The sequence below is a fragment of the Onychostoma macrolepis genome, chromosome 17 (genome assembly GCF_012432095.1).
Source record: "Onychostoma macrolepis isolate SWU-2019 chromosome 17, ASM1243209v1, whole genome shotgun sequence".
NCBI classification, from domain to species: domain Eukaryota; kingdom Metazoa; phylum Chordata; class Actinopteri; order Cypriniformes; family Cyprinidae; genus Onychostoma; species Onychostoma macrolepis.
In genome coordinates, this window is record NC_081171.1 from 11834088 (window position 1) to 11855782 (window position 21695).

At 38.1% G+C, this 21695-nt stretch overlaps 1 protein-coding gene across 1 annotated transcript; it reads right to left on the reverse strand.

Annotated features, from left to right (window-relative positions):
- Nucleotides 1-641: 641 nt before the first annotated feature.
- LOC131523091 (solute carrier family 22 member 7-like) lies at nucleotides 642-21425 on the reverse strand. The gene is made up of 10 exons (XM_058749125.1): nucleotides 20995-21425; nucleotides 20164-20267; nucleotides 19924-20078; nucleotides 19663-19831; nucleotides 19440-19563; nucleotides 19224-19330; nucleotides 7826-8040; nucleotides 2017-2125; nucleotides 1654-1860; nucleotides 642-951 (listed from the first exon to the last, which is right to left on the reverse strand). The coding sequence occupies exons 1-10, from the start codon at nucleotides 21373-21375 to the stop codon at nucleotides 873-875; spliced, it is 1650 nt and encodes a 549-aa protein (XP_058605108.1). The 5' UTR covers nucleotides 21376-21425; the 3' UTR covers nucleotides 642-872.
- Between the last annotated feature and the right edge of the window lie 270 nt (nucleotides 21426-21695).

The following is a 21695-nucleotide window of genomic DNA, read 5'->3' on the forward strand; positions in this document are numbered from 1 at the left end:
GGTAGTTTTTCTACAAATACCATGGTATTTATTTAGTAAAACCATGGTTAATTTTCGTAAGGGATATTACTGTTTAAATTATATTTTGGTACATTTATATAGCTGAATCACAATAAAGCTCACCTGAACTTAAACTAGTTTGATTATAGTAGCCAATTTGTATAATTAGATTAGCCTGTTTCGAGTCTTCGGGTTTGAGTCGTTCGTTCATCACGTGACAGCCTCATACACTAACCTATGCAGTCAGAGCCGGAAAGAGAATTGATTAGTTCACCTCCCGAGTCTTCGGGTTTGAGTCGTTCGTTCATCACGTGACAGATGTTACTGGGTCGTAACTGGCACAGGCCTGGTCTTCGCTGTGTGAGGTACAAGAAAACACTGACCCTGCAGAGGTACTCAGACATGTTCTGTACAACCTACTGCAATAAGCAGTTACTGCGACTTTGATGTTTTCAAATGCATTTTAGAATTTTGTCAGTTTTTTTTTTTGTTTATTAAATAATTCAATTACATAAATAAATAGCAAATTTGCAAGTTGCAAATGTCATTGCATATTGCATGTATTCTGATGATCAGAAATGTCCACTAGCATCTTATAAAAAAAAGTCATACAAAAGTCACTTAAACATGCACACATAGGCTCTTTCTCTCTCATTTTACTATTTTTCACAAACAAACTCACAATTTCCATTGATTCATTCACACCTTAATTTATTAGAAAATATCTGTAATTAATACATGGCACTGGAGAAAGTTGTAAATCCTTGTGTAACTAATAAAACATATATTAGAAGAACTTTGAAATTTTTTTGTGCGCATTTACTCTCCTGTGATCAGAACATGACACTAAACAACTGAATGTACGCACAATCTCAGTGGTCCTCAATGGGTTCATTTGCTGTCATTTTCTCCTCATCCTCCCGCATGTCAAGATCTTTAATGAGATTTTTCCTATTCAATATGATAAAAAAAAAAAAAATGACTTGGTTAATGAACACACAATGTCAACTTTAAAGATTGTTTTAGATTAAACATACCTACATCTGTTTTGGTTCCAATATTACATCCTTGACTCAATAGAATTACTCAAGTGTTAAGCAGTGTGTTAATACGTTAATACAAGTCTTCTATAGTCGGGTTAGTTCACCCAAAAATGAAAATTAGCCCATGTTTTACTCACCTTTAAAGCATTCTAGGTGTGCAGTATATGACTTTCTTCTTTCAGACGAATCCAATCGGAGTTATATTAAAAATTATACTTGCTCTTCTGACACGTACATCCTACGTCAACCGCCAGAATGGCTTGCACGTATGACAGTCAGCGGAAGTGTGAAAAAAGTATTTATAACATTTTAAATATGGATATTTTTCGTACAGAAATGCATTGATTCACCACAGGAGGCCTTTATTCACCCCCCGGAGCCATGTGAGGCACGTTTTACTATGGATGCGTGTGCTTTATTTGACTACTTTTGGACCGTTGAACAAAAACACCCACCTACTCCAGTTCTAAAGCTTGGAAGAGCAATGAAAATTTTTAATATGACTCCGATTGAATTCGTCTGAAGGAAGAAATTCATATACACCTAGGATGCTTTGAGGGTGAGTAAAACATGGGCTAATTTTAACAAAATACTATAGGTTATGACTTACCTAGTACCCTCGACATCCTCTATAGTCTCAGGCAGACACTGGTCTCGTGTCTCAGGTAACTGCCAGGCCACCACAGAAGCAATGAGTGCCGCAGAACACAGAATGGTCTGAGAGAAGTGGCCCCAAAAACTGTCCAAAAGCAGAACTAGAGGAGCCACAGACACACCCAGACGGCCCAGGAACGAGTTATAGCCCATCCCATTTTGCCTGAAGGATTCAGCCAAATAAATGATTTAGTTAAATACTAAGCATTGATATGCAATAAAGAAATGTATGTGTGATGCAACTTTAAAATATAAGTGCACTCCTTTATTTTACATTTATATCAAATAATAAATATGATATTATGCTTTTGACTGTTACCTGAGGACGGTCGGGTAAAGCTCAGAGCTGTATAATACAATTGTACAAAAAGCAGCAACTGCGAAACCTTTACCTAGTACTGCCACCACAGTACGACCAACCCACTGATCTAGAATGTGAAAGAGAGGATAATGAACACCGTATGACTGAAAAAACAAGGAAATGTATCCTTTAGTCTAGTGGCCATTCTGGTAAATTCAAGTTGAACTGCACTTATGCCATCTCTATGCTAGAACAATTACAGTGTTTTTTAAATTATAGCTTTGGTCCACAAATCTAATCGACCAGGCAGCATCTCACGGATAGAATTTTTAAAGGGGACATCAGATACCCATTTTCCACAACACCCTTGTTTTCCAGTAAAAACACCTCTGTTCACAGCGACCCGTTTCGGAGCATGTCCCTTTAAATGCTAATGAGCTACTGCACACCCTTCCCCTCTCTTCGCAGTCCACTTACGGTCGAATGGAACGCACCTTGAGACTCTAAACTTTAACTGAATTCATTGCGGAACTTGCTAACTAGCACATTATTAGGAAAGGCGATTTGCAAGGATTCATACAGCTCACTCAGGGAGAGTCAATGCTAAAACGGCAGTGTTCGCTAAAGTTGTGGGAGGGGCCTGGGCCTGTGTGATGTCAATTCGCCAAGAATCTGTGAACGGCTTGATCTGAGACAGTGATTATTATTTGTGGGGATTTAAAAAAAAAGCACTGGATGGATTTTTATCATTATAGTGTGTACACACACTGCCAACACAAATTTATGTTCAAACCATGTAAAAGTGAATTTTGCAACTGATGTCCCCTATAAGTGATTGTTTCTGCAGTTACATCATTACGCCAGCAGGTGGGGGCGTATCTCGGACATCCCACCTTGGAAAAAATAATTTCAGGGAGGTAGCCTCACTAATTCAATTTAAACAACATAAGCACCAAATATCACAGCTGCCCTGCCTAATCTTTTTCATTTGATTTACTTGCTCGATTGTACACTGTGTTACCTGGGTAAGGTTATTCAGTGAGTGAATATCACTAAATGCTTACTGGACAAGTGCTATATAATAATTATTAATTATGGCTAGAATGGCTTTAATGCTCTCCAAATTCGCTCTGGTGATCTCCAGGCTGAACAGAACAGTAATGGACATACAGCAGGGTCACCAAATCTGAAAAAGGCAGTATTAAAAGTTAGCGCCCTCTATTTGACACATAATGGATTTAATGCTACCCAAATAGCCTACACTCTGGTGATGTCTAGAGGCCAACCAATGTATCGGTTTTGCCGATTAATCGCCATCAATATTTGATTGGTGGCCATGGAACTATCACTTATCAGCAAAAATCCATGCCGATAGTTTTTCTGGGTTGTGTCCGTTGTTGGAGTGGCTGAAGCTCTGCTGACATTATATAGCATGAGAGCAGCATATAGAGGCGGATATCACTGACAGCACATGCTATTTGTTTAGACATGTGATAGGCTGCTGCACACTGAACAGAGCGGGACACTTCAGATGCGGATTTAATACATCAATAACAAATTATAGTGCTACTGCTATAGTATACTATAGAGCATGCTTTCATATCATTACTTAGCAATTAATTTGTCGACTAGATGTTGCACTAGTAGAGTAAGAACAGCAGTTTGTTTGCTATCAAGGCTGAGAGGACGCGATTCATGCGAACAGCACGATTAGTAGAACCTCAAGCAGTTAAAACTATGTGACCAAAACACTCAAGTCCAACCCAACTGTTTACTGTCATGATTATCATCCATTTGCATTAGTTTATATCCAGCTAGTCATTAATGCATTTGTTACCCAGTGAAGTTTAATATTTAGCTGGTGTTGTGAGAAAGAGATCTGATAAGTTCATTCAGTCAGCCAGAAACCCAGCCGTGCCACAGATCACCATTTTTCATAGGCTACATTCACACTGTCAGTTTTTGGGATTGACAACCGCATTTTCTTTACAGGTGTGAGTCTCAATGTCCTGTTCACAAAGCAGTGTTTAGAATACTGTCTGTATGAACGTGCAACGGGAGTCAAGCCCGTATTCCTTACCAGTAACCATAGCAATAGTGACCAAAGTAAAATCAAAGATGCAGAACACAAAACTGACCCGAGCAGCTCTGGTGGAAAACTGATGGCATCTAAAACTTTCAGATGACACGCAGCTCATTACTCCGTCACGTTTGTGTGGCAGAACGGCTCTCTCTCGCACTGTGTGACGTGACAGACAACTAGTTGTCTAGTCCTGTTCCGTTCACACAGCACGTGTGTTCCGAGAATGCGGTTGTGAGTCCTGAAAATTTACAGGTGTGAGTTTGGTTACAGAATGCAGTTCTCACACCCATAAATAAACAAACTGTGTGTGAACGTAATCGTATTAAGGACTCAAATACAGGTTTGACAACCATATTTTGCTGCTGTGTGAACGTGGCCAGAGTTTTCCATTAAATTTGTTATCAGATTGTTGTTAATGTACATGAAGACTTCAGTCCGGGCTGTAAGATTGTGTATTGTGCATTTTTCAGTGAAACGATTGTCTTTCCGTGACTCTAATAAAGGCTGCATGCTTCATGTAGAGAGCTATAATATAGATTGTGCTTTCTCTTTCCGTTTGCTCTGTTGTTTTAACTAAGAATGATAAAAGTTGTAGGATAGAAGCATTGTTCCTTGTTAGAGTGCGTTAATTTCAACATTTAATTATATATTTTAAAATTTTGAAGTTGCTTTTGTTAACTTAATGAACTATGAACTAACTTTAATGATCAATATATAATTAATATTAATATTTTTATGCATTTACAAAGTATGGTTTAGTCCTTTTCTTTTAAATAGTAGAGCACTATTATAGTTTCCGTTCAGTAGGCCTATTCATTTTAAAAACTATCGGTTGATTAATCGGCATCGGCCAGTGTGGTATCAACCTAGCTATCGGTATCGGTAAAATCCAATATCCAATATAATAGAGCATTTTTGGTCTGATGTGAACAGTAGCATACAGCAGGGTCACTTAATCTGACAAGGCAGCATAACAGGTTACTGAAACCTGTGATATTTTATATATAAAACGTTACAATATAACATTTATGTAATTTATATAATCTACCAGTCAAAAGTTTTTGAACAGTAAGATTTGTTTTTTTTTTAAAGAAGTCTCTTCTGTTCACCAAGCCTGCATTTGATCCAAAATACAGCAAATGCAGTAATATTGTGAAATATTTTTACTAAAAATAACTGTTTTCTATTTGAACATATTTTAAAATGTAATTCAGCATCATTTATCCAGTCTTCAGTGTCACATGATCCTTCAGAAATAATTCTGATTTGCTGCTCAAGAAACCTTTTTTAATTATTATTATTGTCAATATTTAAAACAGTTGAGTTTTTCAGGATTCATTGATGAATGGAAGGATCCAAAGATAAGCATTTATCTGAAATAAAAAGCTTTTGTAACATTATACACTATATCATTCAAAAGCTTAGAGTCAGTAGGGCTGGGTAAAAAATATCGATATCTCGATATTAATCGTTTCTAATTTTTACGGAACGATATTGATTCTTAAATCCCAAGAATCGATTCGTCTAGCCTCTTTTCAGTTAATGGACGGAACGTTAAAAGGCACTTAATTCCCATTCAATATATTGTAATAAGCATTGTGCTTTGGTACTTTTAATATGAAACAAAGTATCATGTTTCAAATTCTGTGCATTGTATTGCAGTATTCAAATAAATGCCATTTATGTTTAATGTGGAGTGACTGATCTCTGTAGCGCCACAGTTCAACAGACACGTGAACCGATCATCTCCTCCACATTAATACCAGTTTAAGCACAAAATAAACATGAATAAACATCCGAAGGTAAGTTAAAAGAAAGAGTACAACTTTACAATCTGTATCCTGTCTCATGTAATTGCTCAATCGTTGTTTCAGCCACGCAAAGTCGTCAATATAACGGCTTGTAAACAATGTCATGTAACGTCACATTTACCTCAGAAAAACATATTCGGTGACCATAAACTCATTAGTCAGCTAGAAAAATAAACTGTTTAGAGGAGCATTTTGCTAAATATATGCACCATATAATATAATATATTCATATTCATTATAATTTTTACTGTTCTTCAATGTTTAATTTGTTTGAATAAATCCATCAAGTTTTTATAACAGCCATTATGTTAATATTTAAACAAAACGAACTGAAGCAGAAATATTATGTAACTGAAACTTTATTATTTTTAAAAAATTCATTAAGTGTAATTTTAACAAATCAGTCAATTTTAACCTTCGATATTATGGTAATGTAGTACCAACTGACTCGTGTATATTTTACATTAGTTTTAGCATTAGTTGAGAGATTTTCTTTCCTTGAGAAAATTTGGCATGTACTTACCAGATATATAGCCAAAATAATCTATATTGAATCGAATCAAATCGAATCACAAGCTTGTGAATGAGAATCGAATTGTGAAATTTGTGTCAAAACCCAGCCCTAAGAGTCAGTATACTTTTTTTGTTTGTTTTTTTTGGAAAATAAATGATAGAAATGAATACTTTTATTTAGCAAGGATGCTTTAAATTGATAAAAATGGTAAAGACATTTATAATGTTACAAAAGATTTCTATTTCAGATAAATGCTGTTCTTCTGGCCTTTCTATTCATCAAAGAAACTTGAAAAAAAATCTGCTAAGCTGTTTTCAACATCATAATAATAATACATGTTTTTTGAGCAGCAAATCAGAATATCAGAATGATTTCTGAAGGATTGTGTGACTGGAGTAATCACAATAAATTACATTTTTAAATATATTCAAATAGAAAACAGTTATTTTAAATAGTAAAAATATTTCAAAATTGTACTGTTTTGCTGTACTTTGGATCAAATCAATGCAGGCTTGGTGAACAGAAGAGAATTCTTTAAAAACCATTAACAATCTTACTGTTCAAAAACGTTTGACTGGTAGTGTATAGGCAACTTTAATTTTCTCTTATTTCTAGCTTTTAATTGGCTTAGAAATCAGATACAATGCTTGAAAATAACCAATACTAATGATTTGTTTATATACTACAAACACTTTATCACATAAGGCAGAATAGTTTATATACTGTTTATATACTTATATGTCAGTTAGCACTGCATTGTTCATATACTTTATTTATTACCTGGAGATGACTTGAAAAACACACACACAAAAAACATAATTGTCACAATCACATTGTTCAATGTCTTCATGTTTCCAAACGTTTCTGTTTATCTGTGAAAACAACTGTTTTCATACAGCTATAGCTGGAGCTTTTGTCCATATTAGGGATATTTTCTGCGCGAGAGCGCCCTCCGGCTTCGAGTAGGAATGAAACATACACTGCACAGAGTGTTTAGCGCTCCGTGATGTTCATCTCGCCTTATTCTGGGTCCGAATAAAACATCAAGTCATGCACAGACTATCCTGTCTCTTTGAATTTAAATCTATATTTATTCACACCGCCTCTTGAAATCCTTTATGCAAACACACTTGCCCGAGAAAGTGCGGGGGACAAATTCACGTGATATTAAAAGGGGGTTGGGGGTGGGGGGTACACGTCCCCTGTGTGATATTTAATATAATTTATATAATTTTGCATAAAATATTGCAGACATTGGGGAGCTGCTATTAATATTTAGGAAACAGGTGGGATGTTTGCAGACTTAACGTTTTATAAATCTGTTATATGTAAGTAATCATGCTGCTTTTCCAAGATATTCAGTAGCATCATTACCCTTGTACATGTAATCATAATCATATGTTGGTTTTGCAGTCTCACCTTTGGGTATGAATATGTTAATCATGAGGCTGATTCCAGCCAAAAGCTGAGCTCCTGCTTCAGTTTTACGTCTGCCAATCTTCTCCAGCAGGAAGTATACCATCAGTTTAGATGGAACCTCAATGGCTCCATACACAAACTGAGTGAGGTACATATTTAGTCCAAATCCTGTGATGTTGAGGCTTATACCATAGGTTATAGTGGCAACACAAAACCTGTAAGAAGTGAAAAGCCATTAATAGATTATTTATAGTCTGTCCTTGTTGTAGTGCAGTCTATAGTGAAGCCAACAGCCTGCATTATTTCAACTTATTTTTTTTAAATAATTGTATTTAATAGCAGGAATCCACAGAAGAAATTACATTAACCATGATTCTGCAATGAAATCTTAACCAATCAGATAATCAAAACAAGCAAATGCTCTGCACTCTTAATATACACATATTTTACAGTGAATTGAAATTTAAAGCTGTTAAGCACAGTCTTGTACCTTTTGAATCTTTGTTTGATTTTCAAATACTTTTTTGCTCTAAATCAAAGTTTGTATAATGTTGTGATTCACCTCCAAACTGGTAGTTTGTTTAGACCAAGAGGGTTGCTTCAAATACATCAACGCTTTTATGTACAGTACACAATTAGTCAGAGGATAAATGTATGACTGAGCTGTTGATTTTGCAAGAGACGGTGAACTCTATTGAACAAGTCTGTACTATTGCTGCACCTGTTTATCAGTGTAATGATGTTGAGGCTAATGCTAATGTTGATGCACGCATTATACCCACAACACAGACATCCATTGCGACTGACCACATCACCACTACAGACACTGTTTATCTAACATCACCTACAGTTGTAGCTGACACAGGGGAAATTAGAGTAGCAAATACAAACCCAGTGTAACGGGGCGAACGAGACAAGAGGCGTGCGGATCCATATGCACGTTTTTTTTAAGCAGATGTGGTCAAAACACAGGCAGGGCCAAACAACAGCAAACGGGTATGGCACGGGCAAGACACAAAAGCAGTCCAGTGAAAAAACGGGGCTGATCGGCGGTGAATGTAATCCAGTGAGCAAAATAAAGAGAGATAATCCAGGTACATGATAATAGTCCAGGCAGGGGCAAACAGAGTCCAAAATGACAAGACGAAAGAGAGATCCAAGGCAGGCTATAAACTTCAGGGCAGGCAGAGATCAGACAAGAAACGAAATACAAGGGCTAGGATCAAGATACGAATGACTCTAGAAACTAGACTTAGACTCAGAAAACACGGAAGGGCTCCGTAAAGTAACTATCACTGGGAGAGCGATAAACGCTAGACAATACTCGGCAACTTGATCAGGATCTGAGTGGATGTTATATATTGGATGTGATTGATTTCAGGTGAGTGTGTGATTAGTGAAATGGCTGCTGGGACATGTAGTCCGGAGTGACATGTAACAGTCTGTGTGTGAGAGTCAATGTAATGCAAAAGCGACCTCTGGTGGCGAGTGGACGGAAGACCACGAACCGGATTCGTGACACCCAGACACTAACCCGAAAATACTACATACAAGTTACGAAGAACTGAGCAAGAGGCTTCTTCATTATCTCACAACATCCACACAACACCCTACAATGACACAACCTGTGACACAAAGAAATTACGCCACACAGCATAACAATCACCCTGAGAAAACCACACAGTTGGTACCAGAGAAAGTAATCTCCCTAAGAGACCTTTCCTACCTCCAGCACTGAGAGTTCAAAATTGGTACCCCTTGGTACGGGGGTGGGGCAAATTGGTGATTACGCATGAGATATCACATACACCAGCATATGTAGACAAATCGAAGATGGGATCAAACAGAATTATAGTGATGCAGAATTAATCAGGGGCATTCTTCCAATAATAAAACCAGGAAGCTATGAGGACATGCTGATGAATAAGGAAGATATGATGGTCGAGGAACTCAAAGGGTTTCTTCAGTCACACCTAGGAGACAAGAGCAGTACAGAGTTATTTCAAGAATTAATGTGTGCAAAACAGAGTGAAAATGAAACACCTCAGCAGTTCTTGTACAGGGTAATAGGCCTCAAACTGAAAATTATCTTTGCTGCAAAACAGACCAACTCTGATATTAGATACAGCTCAGCAACTGTTCAGGATGTGTTCTTACATATCATATACCAAGGCTTGGGGCACAAATACAGGTGCATCTCAATAAATTAGAATGTTGTGGAAAAGTTCGTTTATTTCAGTAATTCAACTCAAATTGTGAAACTCTTGTATTAAATAAATTCAATGCACACAGACTGAAGTAGTTTAAGTCTTTGGTTCTTTTAATTGTGATGATTTTGGCTCACATTTAACAAAAACCCACCAATTCACTATTTCAACAAATTAGAATATGGTGACATGCCAATCAGCTAATCAACTCAAAACACCTGCAAAGGTTTCCCGAGCCTTCAAAATGGTCTCTCAGTTTGGTTCACTAGGCTACACAATCACGGGGAAGACTGCTGATCTGATAGTTGTCCAGAAGACAATCACTGACACCCTTCACAAGGAGGGTAAGCCATAAACATTCATTGCCAAAGAAGCTGGCTGTTCACAGAGTGCTGTATCCAAGCATGTTAACAGAAAGTTGAGTGGAAGGAAAAAGTGTGGAAGAAAAAGATGCACAACCAACCGAGAGAACCGCAGCCTTATGAGGATTGTCAAGCAAAATCGATTCAAGAATTTGGGTGAACTTCACAAGGAATGGACTGAGGCTGGGGTCAAGGCATCAAGAGCCACCACACACAGACGTGTCAAGGAATTTGGCTACAGTTGTCCTCTCCTGAACCACAGACAACGTCAGAGGCGTCTTACCTGGGCTAAGGAAAAGAAGAACTGGACTGTTACCCAGTGGTCCAAAGTCCTCTTTTCAGATGAGAGCAAGTTTTGTATTTCATTCGGAAACCAAGGTCCTAGAGTCTGGAGGAAGGGTGGAGAAGCTCATAGCCCAAATTGCTTGAAGTCCAGTGTTAAGTTTCCACAGTGTGTGATGATTTGGGGTGCAATGTCATCTGCTGGTGTTGGTCCATTGTGTTTTTTGAAAACCAAAGTCACTGCACCCCTTTACCAAGAAATTTGCACTTCATGATTCCTTCTGCTGACCAGCTTTTTAAAGATGCTGATTTCATTTTCCAGCAGGATTTGGCACCTGCCCACACTGCCAAAAGCAACAAAAGTTGGTTAAATGACCATGGTGTTGGTGTGCTTGACTGGCCAGCAAACTCACCAGACCTGAACCCCATAGAGAATCTATGGGGTATTGTCAAGAGGAAAATGAGAAACAAGAGACCAAAAAATGCAGATGAGCTGAAGGCCATTGTCAAAGATACCTGGGCTTCCATACCACCTCAGCAGTGCCACAAACTGATCACCTCCATGCCACGCCGAATTGAGGCAGTAATTAAAGCAAAAGGAGCCCCTACCAAGTATTGAGTACATATACAGTAAATGAACATACTTTCCAGAAGGCCAACAATCCACTAAAAATGTTTTTTATTTTATTTTATTGGTCTTATGAAGTATTCTAATTTGTTGAGATAGTGAATTGGTGGGTTTTTGTTAAATGTGAGCCAAAATCCTCACAATTAAAAGAACCAAAGACTTAAACTATTTCAGTCTGTGTGCATTGAATTTAATACACGAGTTTCACAATTTGAGTTCAATTACTGAAATAAATGAACTTTTCCACGACATTATAATTTATTGAGATGCACCTGTATAAGGACATTCGTAGTGAATTAAAACCCTTTCTGTCCAACCATACCATTACAGATGAAGCAACATTGAGAAGTGTAACGAAAATCACCAGTGACTAGAACGAGAGGGTCCGAAGACTGGGTCCAGTAACTCGTGTTACACAATGCACTGCAAGCTGTGCCCAGCTTGAAAGTGAATCTGTCAGAGAATTTAACGAGATTCCTGAACAGAAAAACAAGAATGATCCAATCAAGCAACTGACAGCTCGAATTGATGAAAAAATAATCAGACTTCTATTCTTACACCACCCAGGTCCAAGAATGATAATATTGTCAACTTAATAGGAAGGAATGCCCTAACTCAGTGTAACCTCAATGGCAGTGTATGCAGTTAATGGAGACCTCATTCCATTTGATGGTTGGGCCATCATTACTGTTAATTTGCAAGGAAATGATAACCCCAACCTCTCAATCAATGTTCCTTTTCTAGTTAGTCATCTGCCAACTGAGAGACCATTACTTGGATTCAATATAGTGGAAGAACTAATTCAGGGGCAACCTGAGCTCCTGGTGCCAACTCTAGTCTCCTTACTCTCTGGGGCAATAGCTGTGTCAAGTGAGAAAGCTCAAACTCTTGTGAATTTTGTGCAGACTGGAGATGGTGGGAACGATTGAAAGTAAAACAAGGTGGCATTGTCATCCCACCAGGACAGGTTGCATGAGTGAAGTGCAAAATATCACCCAACATGGATCAGCTTGACACAGTAGTACTGTTTGAGCCAGAGGAGAACAATGTGCATTTAGAACAGCTGGATATACAGTCATGGCCAAAAATATTGGCACCCTTGGTAAATATGATCAAAGAAGGCTGTGAAAATTAATCTGCATTGTTAATACTTTTGATATTTTATTACAAAAATTCACAAAAATCTAGCCTTTCATCGGATAATAAGAATTTAAAATGGGGGGAAATATCATTATGAAATAAATGTTTTTCTCCAATACACAGACACAATTATTGGCACCCCTAGAAATTCTTATGAGTAAAATATCTCTGAAGTATATTCCCATTCATATTCACAATTTTGAGCACTCCAGGGTGATTATGAACATGAAATTATCCAGCCATGGCTTCCTGTTTCACAGAAATATAAATAGGAGGGAAAACAAAGCCCAAATTCCCTTAATCATCCATCACAATGAGAAAAACCAAAGAATATTTTTCTGATGTGCAGCAAAAGATAATTGAGCTTCACAAATTAGTGAAGTGGCTTTAAAAAAAGAGCTAGAGCAGTGAAAATCCCCATTTCCACCACCAGGGCAATAATTAAGAAGTTCCAATCAACATAAAATGTTACGAAACTGCCTGGAAGAGGATGTGTGTCTATATCGTCTTAATGCACGGTGAGAAGGAGAATTTGAGTGGCTAAAGACTCTCCAAGGACCACAGCTGGAGAATTGCAGAAAATAGTTGAGTCTCGGGGTCAGAAAACCTTAAAAAAAAATTGTCAAACAGCACCTATATCACCACATTCTGTTTGGGAGGGTTTCGAGAAAAAAAGCTCATCCAAAAACAAATTCCAGAGAAAAAAAACATTTATTTCATAATGATATTTCCACCCATTTTAAATTCGTATTATCCAATGAAAGGTTAGATTTTTTGTGAATTTTGTAAATAAAATATCAAAAGGATTAACAATGCAGATTAATTTTCACAGCCTTCTTTGATCATATTTATCAAGGGTGCCGATATTTTTGGCCTTGACTGTAGGTGAGGGTCTTCTGGAAATTCAGAACCAGAAAAGTCCATATGTCTCTGTTCCCATTGGTAACAATTCCACATGTGATATTACTCTGCCCTGTAACTCAGTCCTTGGTTATCTCCAGCTAACTGATGAGGTACTGGAAGCTGAACTGCCAGAAAAGACCAAGTGTAGTGTGAGGGTCCAGGGGGTGACTGCTTCAGCTACTGCAGAAAAGTCGTCACTGTGGCACCACCTGTAGACCTCAGCCATTTGAATGAGGACCAGCAGGCAGTGGTCAGGAAAATGCTGTATGAAGAGTCTTCAGCCCATGATGGAAGTTAAATCGACTGCATCCCAAGTCTGCAAATGTCAATCAACATCAGAGATGACATACCAGTGCAACATGCATACTCATCAGTTCCTAAGCCTTTGTTCAAAGAAGTCAAGGACTACATTCAAGATCTACTGGCAAAAGGTTGGATTGTGAAGTCTAAGTCCCCTTATTCTGCCCCAGTGGTCTGTATGAGAAAGAAGGATGGATGGTTCGCTGCGTCTGTGTATTGATTATCGCCTTCTCAATAAAAAGACTGTACCAGATAGGCACCTTCTGCCAAGAATTCAAGACTTGATTGACACTCTTGGGGGATACAAATGGTTCAACATTCTTGACCAGGGGAAAGCTTACCAAAGTCCTTCAAGCCCTCCAATGTCATGGGGTCAAGCTCAGGTCTGAGAAGTGTGAGCTGTTCCACCACGAGGTTCGATATGTTGGTCGCCTTGTATTCGACAAAGGTGTGCGAATAGATCCCAAAGATCTTGAAGCAGTTCAGTCAACTCAAAAACCACATTCCACAGACAATCGGTGATGTAAGGAAACTCCTTGGTTTCCTTAGCTACAATTGTTCTTTTATCCAAGATTTTTCATGTATAGCCAAGAACTACTCCAAACAAAACCAGGAGTGGCACCAGTTCAGTCTAGTCAAAGGAAGACCAAAATCCCACAACTGCCTTCCCGGACTCCTGTAGAGTGTAAAACCGAACATCAAGGAACACTTGAAACACTGATTGACATGTTAATGAAACCACCAGTTTTGGCTTACCCAGACTTCAACCTACCATTCACACTTCACACTGATGCATCAGAAAAAGGTCTCGGGGCTATCCTCTACCAGCATCAAGATGGGAAGCTGAGAGTCATCGGATATGCCTCTCGAACACTTTCACCAGCTGAAAGGAATTACTGACTAAACAGCGGTAAACTTGAATTTCTTGCATTGAAATGGGCTGTGTGTGAGAAATTTAGGGATTACCTGTTCTATGCCCTTACTTCACCATCTATACAGACAATATGACCATCAATGATCAATATGTCATGAGCACAGCAAAACTGAGTGCAGTTGGTCAACGCTGGGTGGGAGAATTATCTGACAATCGTTTTGATATCAGATCAGATATCAGATTGACATTTACTTTACGCCTGGTAAAGTAAATATTGATGCTGACACACTTTCGCGCATTCCCCTTGATATGGAGAAGTATGTCACAGAGTGCACAGAGGACCTGTCATCAGTCTGAGATGAGACTCATGTGGCTAAAAAGAAGGATGTAGATTGGATCGCGGCACTCAACATCTCCTCAATAGACACTGACCAACCATCCCTATGTTCGTTGTTGCCAAAAATAAGTAAAACTGAACTCTCCAGAGTTCAAAGGGAAGGGTTAAGAACTCAAAGATAGTTCAGATAAAAGAGGATGTCAAGGTACATGATGAGGACATGAAGAAAGAAGTGACTGGAGCTACCAGGAAACTCCTTTATGAATGGAACAAACTACTTTTGGAGGATGGATGTCTTTATAGGCAGACTAATAAGAGGAAACAGCTTGTTCTCCCAGCAGAAAGCTACACCATTATCAGAGAAGGGAGTTTGAGAATGAGCTTTTCCGAAATCTTCGACAGCTTGCTGGAGTACGCCATTCAAGAACATCTCCTTACTACCCTCAAAGTAACCCAGCTGAGAGATTCAACCGGACTCTCCTTCAAATGCTTCAGATGTTGGCCGACAAAGAAAAGGCAAGGTGGAAAGATCATCTCCCACAGATCATACATGCATATAACTGCACACGCCGTGAGTCCACTGGGTATTCCCCATTCTATTTGTTGTATGGACGCCAACCTTCCTGTTGACTTGATATTTGGATTCATTGAAGAGGGTGAGGGAGTGACCCACAAGGGTTTTGTTGACCAGCAGGCTAGAAGGATGGCAGTGGCCTACTAAATAGCAAATGAGAACAGCAGACAAGCAAGTACACGGGGCAAAGCTCAGTATGATATGAAAGTCAAAGGTGTGGTCCTAAAACCAGGAGACAGAGTTCTTGTCAGAAATCTCAGAGAGCATGGAGGCCCAGGAAAAGAGCAAGTTTCAGATAATCCTGTGTACGAAGTAGTAAGCCCTGAGTGTGGAAATAAGAAAGGAACGAGAACTTTACAACGAAATGTGCTGTTATTGGTAAATTACTTAACTGTAGAGTCAGCGCCACAACCAAGGGAACTTGCAAAACAAAGACAAAACAGACAGTGCAACAGAGAGACAAAGAACAAAGAATCTATTTGCCACAGTGATATAACCTATTCAGATGAGGATAACACTGGAGAGTACTGGCTGAGAATCCCTGCAAGTTGGACTGAGCAAAGGAGAGAGAATACTTACCAGCAGAGCCTAGAGTTAGTCCAGGATATTCCTCTTGTTGACATAACAAAATCAGCACCTGAAAGAGAATAAAAAAATAGAAAGCGAGTATCACTGAGAATAAGTGACAACCTGGAGGAGAGTCAACCACCAGATGAACTTATCCCCGATCCAATCCCATTATCAGAGACAGATGCAGATAGAGAAAATGGATGCATGCAGTTTGATGAAGCCACAGGTCATCCGGCAGACAAAAATTTTCCTGAGCTCAGACGATCTACCAGAGATAGGAGGCAGAGATAGATGTGTACATATGAAACACTTGGTCAGCCAGTATTACAACCACACACAACAGTCAACACTGTAGGGATTTATGGGGCACCAGCTATGCCCATAAGGGGTTATTCACCATACTACCCTTCACAAACACCAACATACTTACTTAAAAAAATAGAAAGCGAATTCACTGAGAATAAGTGACAACTATGCCCATAAGGGGTTATTCACCATACTACACTTCACAAACACCAACATACTTACTTAAAAAAATAGAAAGCGAGTATCACTGAGAATAAGTGACAACCCAGAGGAGAGTCAACCACCAGATGAACTTATCAGTGGGAGATTGCAGTTGATACACGTTTTACTTACCTGAGTTATACTCACTTGAGCAGAGCTGGCCTAAGGCATAACAAACTAAGCGGCTGCTTAGGGCCCCCAAGAGTAGCCTACATGAAATGACAGTTTATTTTATTTTATTTTAATTTGTGATATATTATGTCAATGGACAGTGGTAACACGAAAGTGAAATATTAAATAATTAAATAGTCTATACATATCATTTTATTATTTCCATAGCGACGTGTCATGCAGGCACAATAATGACCATGTTGATAATATGCGCTGGACGCTGCCGTGTGGATCTGTCAGATTAACATCACGTAAATTCACCTATTTCTCCCGAAATACATGAAAGTAAGTGGCCAGTTAACTGGGAGAAAACAGAGTAAACTTAACAGTAACCTACATAATGTGTATTTGATAGGAATAAAACACGTCATCCATTAATTGAAAGGATTATTATTGCCGCTTTCCATAGAAATCAGTGTGTATTTAACAAACACATTTTTTACTTAATTGAAGTGTATTTAAATGTCTGAAACCTAAAATATACTTTATTCAGTTGAAAACACTGAACAGTTTAGGAAATATGAAAAGCGCAGATCACGTCTTTCTTTTGTCTTTTTTTTTTCCTGAGCTCGTCTTTCTCTGACTTAAAATCGATCACATTTTGAGGGGGGACAATTTCAACATGAGGGTTTTGTGGCACAAATCAGGGGTGCGTTTCTCAAAACCATCATTAGCTAACTATGGTCGTTATTTCCATTGAACTCTATTTATGACAGAACTTGCGCCCATAATTGCTTTTGAGAAACGCACCCCTGATCAGATCAGACCACCCCAACCCCCCCAGTACAACGCAGCTACAACAAACAAAACTGATAATGGGTGTGTTAGATTTATAGTGTGTGAATAATCAAGCTTCGACAATAACCAGTCATACTGGCGGCACCGAGGGGCCCCCAAATAAAATTCAGCTTAGGGCCCCATAAAGGCTTGGGCCGGCCCTGCACCTGAGTAACGTTACATTTGAGTTTTGAGAACACGTTTGTTTTTTTAGTATTTATTTATGTGTTTGTTTATTTATATATAGCTTTCCTGTAGCTCAAATAGTAGAGCATGGCGCTAGCAACGCCAAGATTATGGGTTCGATTCCCAGGGAAAGCAAGAGCTGATAAAATGTAAAAACTGTAACTTGAATGCAATGTAAGTCGCTTTGGATAAAAGCGTCTGCTAAATGCATAAATGTAAATGTAAATGTATATTATATACATTTATTCTTGTTGCTGCATTTGTTTTATGGCTTTGAATGCTATAGTCTTAATAAAGACAACACAGAGGACTGCCTGATTAAAAGCAAACTCTTGTCTCTCTCACTTTTTTACTGAAAAAGACAATTTCTCATCTGTTGAGTGGACCTCCAGGGCCGGGTCTGCAACATTATTATTGCAGTAATTTTTTCAGTAATTTATTCACAGTTCTATTTACCATTTCATGTAAATGCTTTAATTACTGAAAAAAATACTGCAAAGAAAGAGCAACAACAACAATAATATCACAGCTACAGTAACATCCTCAACAAACAAACAAAAATTATTATAAAGTTTGATTAATATGTATGTACAGTACCGGTCAAAAGTTTGGACACATTCCAGTTTATAATGCCCTGTTATACTGCATTTCTATATAATATTTGTGGTTTCTATATCCGTGGCGTCATTGGTATTAAGAGGTGGAATAATTGATGTATGACACCACTGAAAGCCTAAGTGTGAAATGCATGGCCTGCCACTGTCTTTAGCAAAGACGTTTAAGGGGAGACACTGCAGGAAAAAACACTGGGTTTTTTTATGCACCTGTCAATTTTGAGATTTTGGGCTTTTTGGTTTTTCATAGTGTTTTTTCAGACTAGTAGAACGAAAACATCCAAAAGACACTGTTAAGTGTTTCTTTTATAGCACTTTATCTATTTGTGTCAATAGATTTCAATTACAATACATATTTTTAAAGGCTGTTTTCTCAAAATGAGTTTTTTCTCCTACACTGAGCCATAAATCTCCACTTCAGTAGCACTTACACACACCAAACTTTACATTTTTATTCCTGTCTATATCCTGAAGGTTTTTACAGAGGGATTTGTTCATATATAATTTGCTTGATTATATACAACATTTTAATCCCCCCAAAATTGTCAAAATATAGTGTTTTCTGTCTGTTCTAAGTATTTTCTGAATTATGGAGTGACAAAATGAGATACCCAAAATTCCCTCTGTAAAAACTTTTGACTGTAATATGTCAAAAAAATTAAACAAGAATTTTGAAACTGACTTCATCCAGTGTTTAGATTTTTGTACTAGAAATGTATGCAAATTAGTGCATATTTCATTAAATAATGCCTCATTTGCATATTTAAACCTAACATTTTAGAAAACTTGTAATACAAAAAATGTTTGCAATTATCAATGTCATCAATCAACTAGGTAAGTAAGGCGATAACTATTAGTTCTTTTTTTTTACCCTATTCACCTGCAGTGATCTCGGAAAAGATCTTCTGGGACCAAGGCCTGTAAAAAATTGGGCAGGCACTATTGAACTGTGGTTCATTTACATACCATATAGTTCCTGTGAGCAGAGCCAATCTCCTCATCTTAGGGGTTCTTACAAGGTCCAGGTAAGAATAGTTTTTCTTTCCTTCATCTGCAACTATTATAGAGAGAGCCTATAGAAGAAAGACAGAGACGTAGTTAGCCTATACAGACAGAAAATTCTCTAAAAAAAAGGGACCATATTTCAATCCAGCATAATAGGCCTATGTGATTTTCTCTCACCTCAGGCTTGATTCTTGAGATAACTTCCTCCTTGCGGTTCATGACAGCACATCTATGAAGATAATAATGAGCTTTTTCTGGCCTCCCATTGGCTATCAGCCACCGAGCTGACTCTGGAACCCACCTACATCAGAAACATTTGCTCTATAGGACATTCTAACCCAACTAATTGACTAATTACGGTACCATAATGTTGTGCTTTTGATTTGAAGGTATCCCTTACCACCAGAGGACTGTGGATAGCAGTAAAGGTGACGTGATAGCCACTGTCAGCCATCTCCAGTCTCTGATACAGAACGCAAAAAGAGACAATGAGGTGCTCCCAACAGCCCATGCCATGCTGTCAATTATACATACAAGCCTCCTGTGCTGAATGTCCACCCACTCCACATCTGAAGAAAGACACGCATTTATGGTAAGGCCCTTTGACTTGTTTTATATTCACATTCAATCGTAATCTGAGGACCTGAGATAGGGGTCTTACTGAGTACGGATGAGACGATAACGATGCCGGTGATTGTGAATCCACTACAGAATCTCAACACTGCAAACATGATGAAGGAGGAAGAAAAGATGCTGGCCAATGTAAAAGCCATTCCTGATATATAGGAGACCAGTAGCATTGGTTTACGGCCAAATCTACATGCAGAAGATAGGTTTATTCATACAGAACATGTTTGTATTAACTGCAAATCATTCATGTTCTCTTTTTTTAAAACATCACCTGTCACTCATGCCTCCAAAAAAAGCTGCTCCAAACATCACGCCAACAAAGAAGATGGTGGTCACAGCTTTACTCAAACCTTTGTTATCACATACCAGATCCCACTTTAAAGAGAGATGGAAAATAATTTTTCTTAGGGAATGGTAATTAACTTGCATGCTCAGATGTGGATGAAATACTGTATATCACTAGGTTTATCATGACATTTTTATCTGAAGTGACCCTACAGTATGGGGTTTGAACCTGCAACCTTTCAAATGTTGCATCACCCCACAAGTTCCCCACCTAAAAGATTGATTTTTTTTCTTTTTTTTTTGATGTAAAAGGGAGGATGAACAACGTATTTACACTATAAAACCTAACAGCGAAATTTACTAAATTTAACAAATAATTAGTTTGAACTGAATTTTGGCTGCAGAGTTTTAGTCCCCAGTTTGTTTCCAGATTTGTAATGTTGGAGTGCTGAAGAGAATAATTAAATGGTTATGATGAGGATGAGCCAGTGACTGAAAAACTTTATTTGAAAAGCTTTAACTCTGCACATGCAGAGTTTTGATTGAACTGTTTTTTAAATTGCACTGCACATAATTGCTAGCTAATAATGCTTGCTTGAGTTAATTTTATGTTTTAAGTTTTAGCTAAACAATGCATTTGAGTATAGTGTCCTTTAATAGTAAAAAAGTTTACAATATTTGTAAATATTGGTCTTTAAACTTAAATGGTTTAAGGCAATCCTCAAATGATTTGAGTTAACTTGCTAGATTTTTTTAGCACACAGGCCCATCCTAGCAAAAAAGGATCAACAACACACCATCTTCGTTGAAATCTCACCTGTGTGGCAAGAGTGCTGATGAACGTGCTGTTGTCATACTCCCATCCATTCTGGCACTGGACTACTGGAAATTCTGAGCTGCTGGAGGAGTTTGCCAACAGATGAAATTGAGGATAAGAAAACATGTGACAAGAAGCAGGAGTTCCATCATCTTGAGTTGGTATACTGACAGTCAGTTTCTCCTCCCGACTCAGATTTCCAAAGATTCCATCCGCATCCAGAGAACTGATATCACAGTGGTGAGACGGGATGGCAGCGATAAAATTGCTTAATAGAAAGTGACACGGTATAGTGAATCGTCCTACAAAACTGATGCAAAGAATCATCTTCTGGAACCTGCCAAAGCCATTGATCCCCGTAATTAGATCTTCGAACTTCATGCTTTTTGTTGATTCACTGAATTTCCTCTGTGTCTTCCTACAAAATCCCTGGTTTATGTGGTGAGTTTTTATGGGATATCAAAGGTTAAGGTAACTGGAAGTCAGATGCATCTTGTACTTTGGTCATTAAAAAACTGGTGTGGTTGCATTTTCTGTGTTTAATGTATGTGTGTGTATGTGTGTGTGTGTGTGTGTGTGTGTCCATATCTTCAGACAATCTGCTTGTCATCAGGGGTGAATGATTTGTGATTTGGTTGTTAATGCTTGTAAAAGAGTGTCTCGACATGTGCGCAGTTCATGTGGTTAATGGACATGGACCT

Bases quoted from the DNA above. Each gene is read 5' to 3' on its own strand.
- LOC131523091 (XM_058749125.1), bottom strand. From the start codon at position 21,375: ATGAAGTTCGAAGATCTAATTACGGGGATCAATGGCTTTGGCAGGTTC. The intron at 19,331-19,439 runs GTGAGAGAAAAT...TTTCTTCTATAG, and splicing joins TCTCAAGAATCAAGCCTGAG to GCTCTCTCTATAATAGTTGC. The intron at 952-1,653 runs GTAAGTCATAAC...CATATTGAATAG, and splicing joins GAGGATGTCGAGGGTACTAG to GAAAAATCTCATTAAAGATC.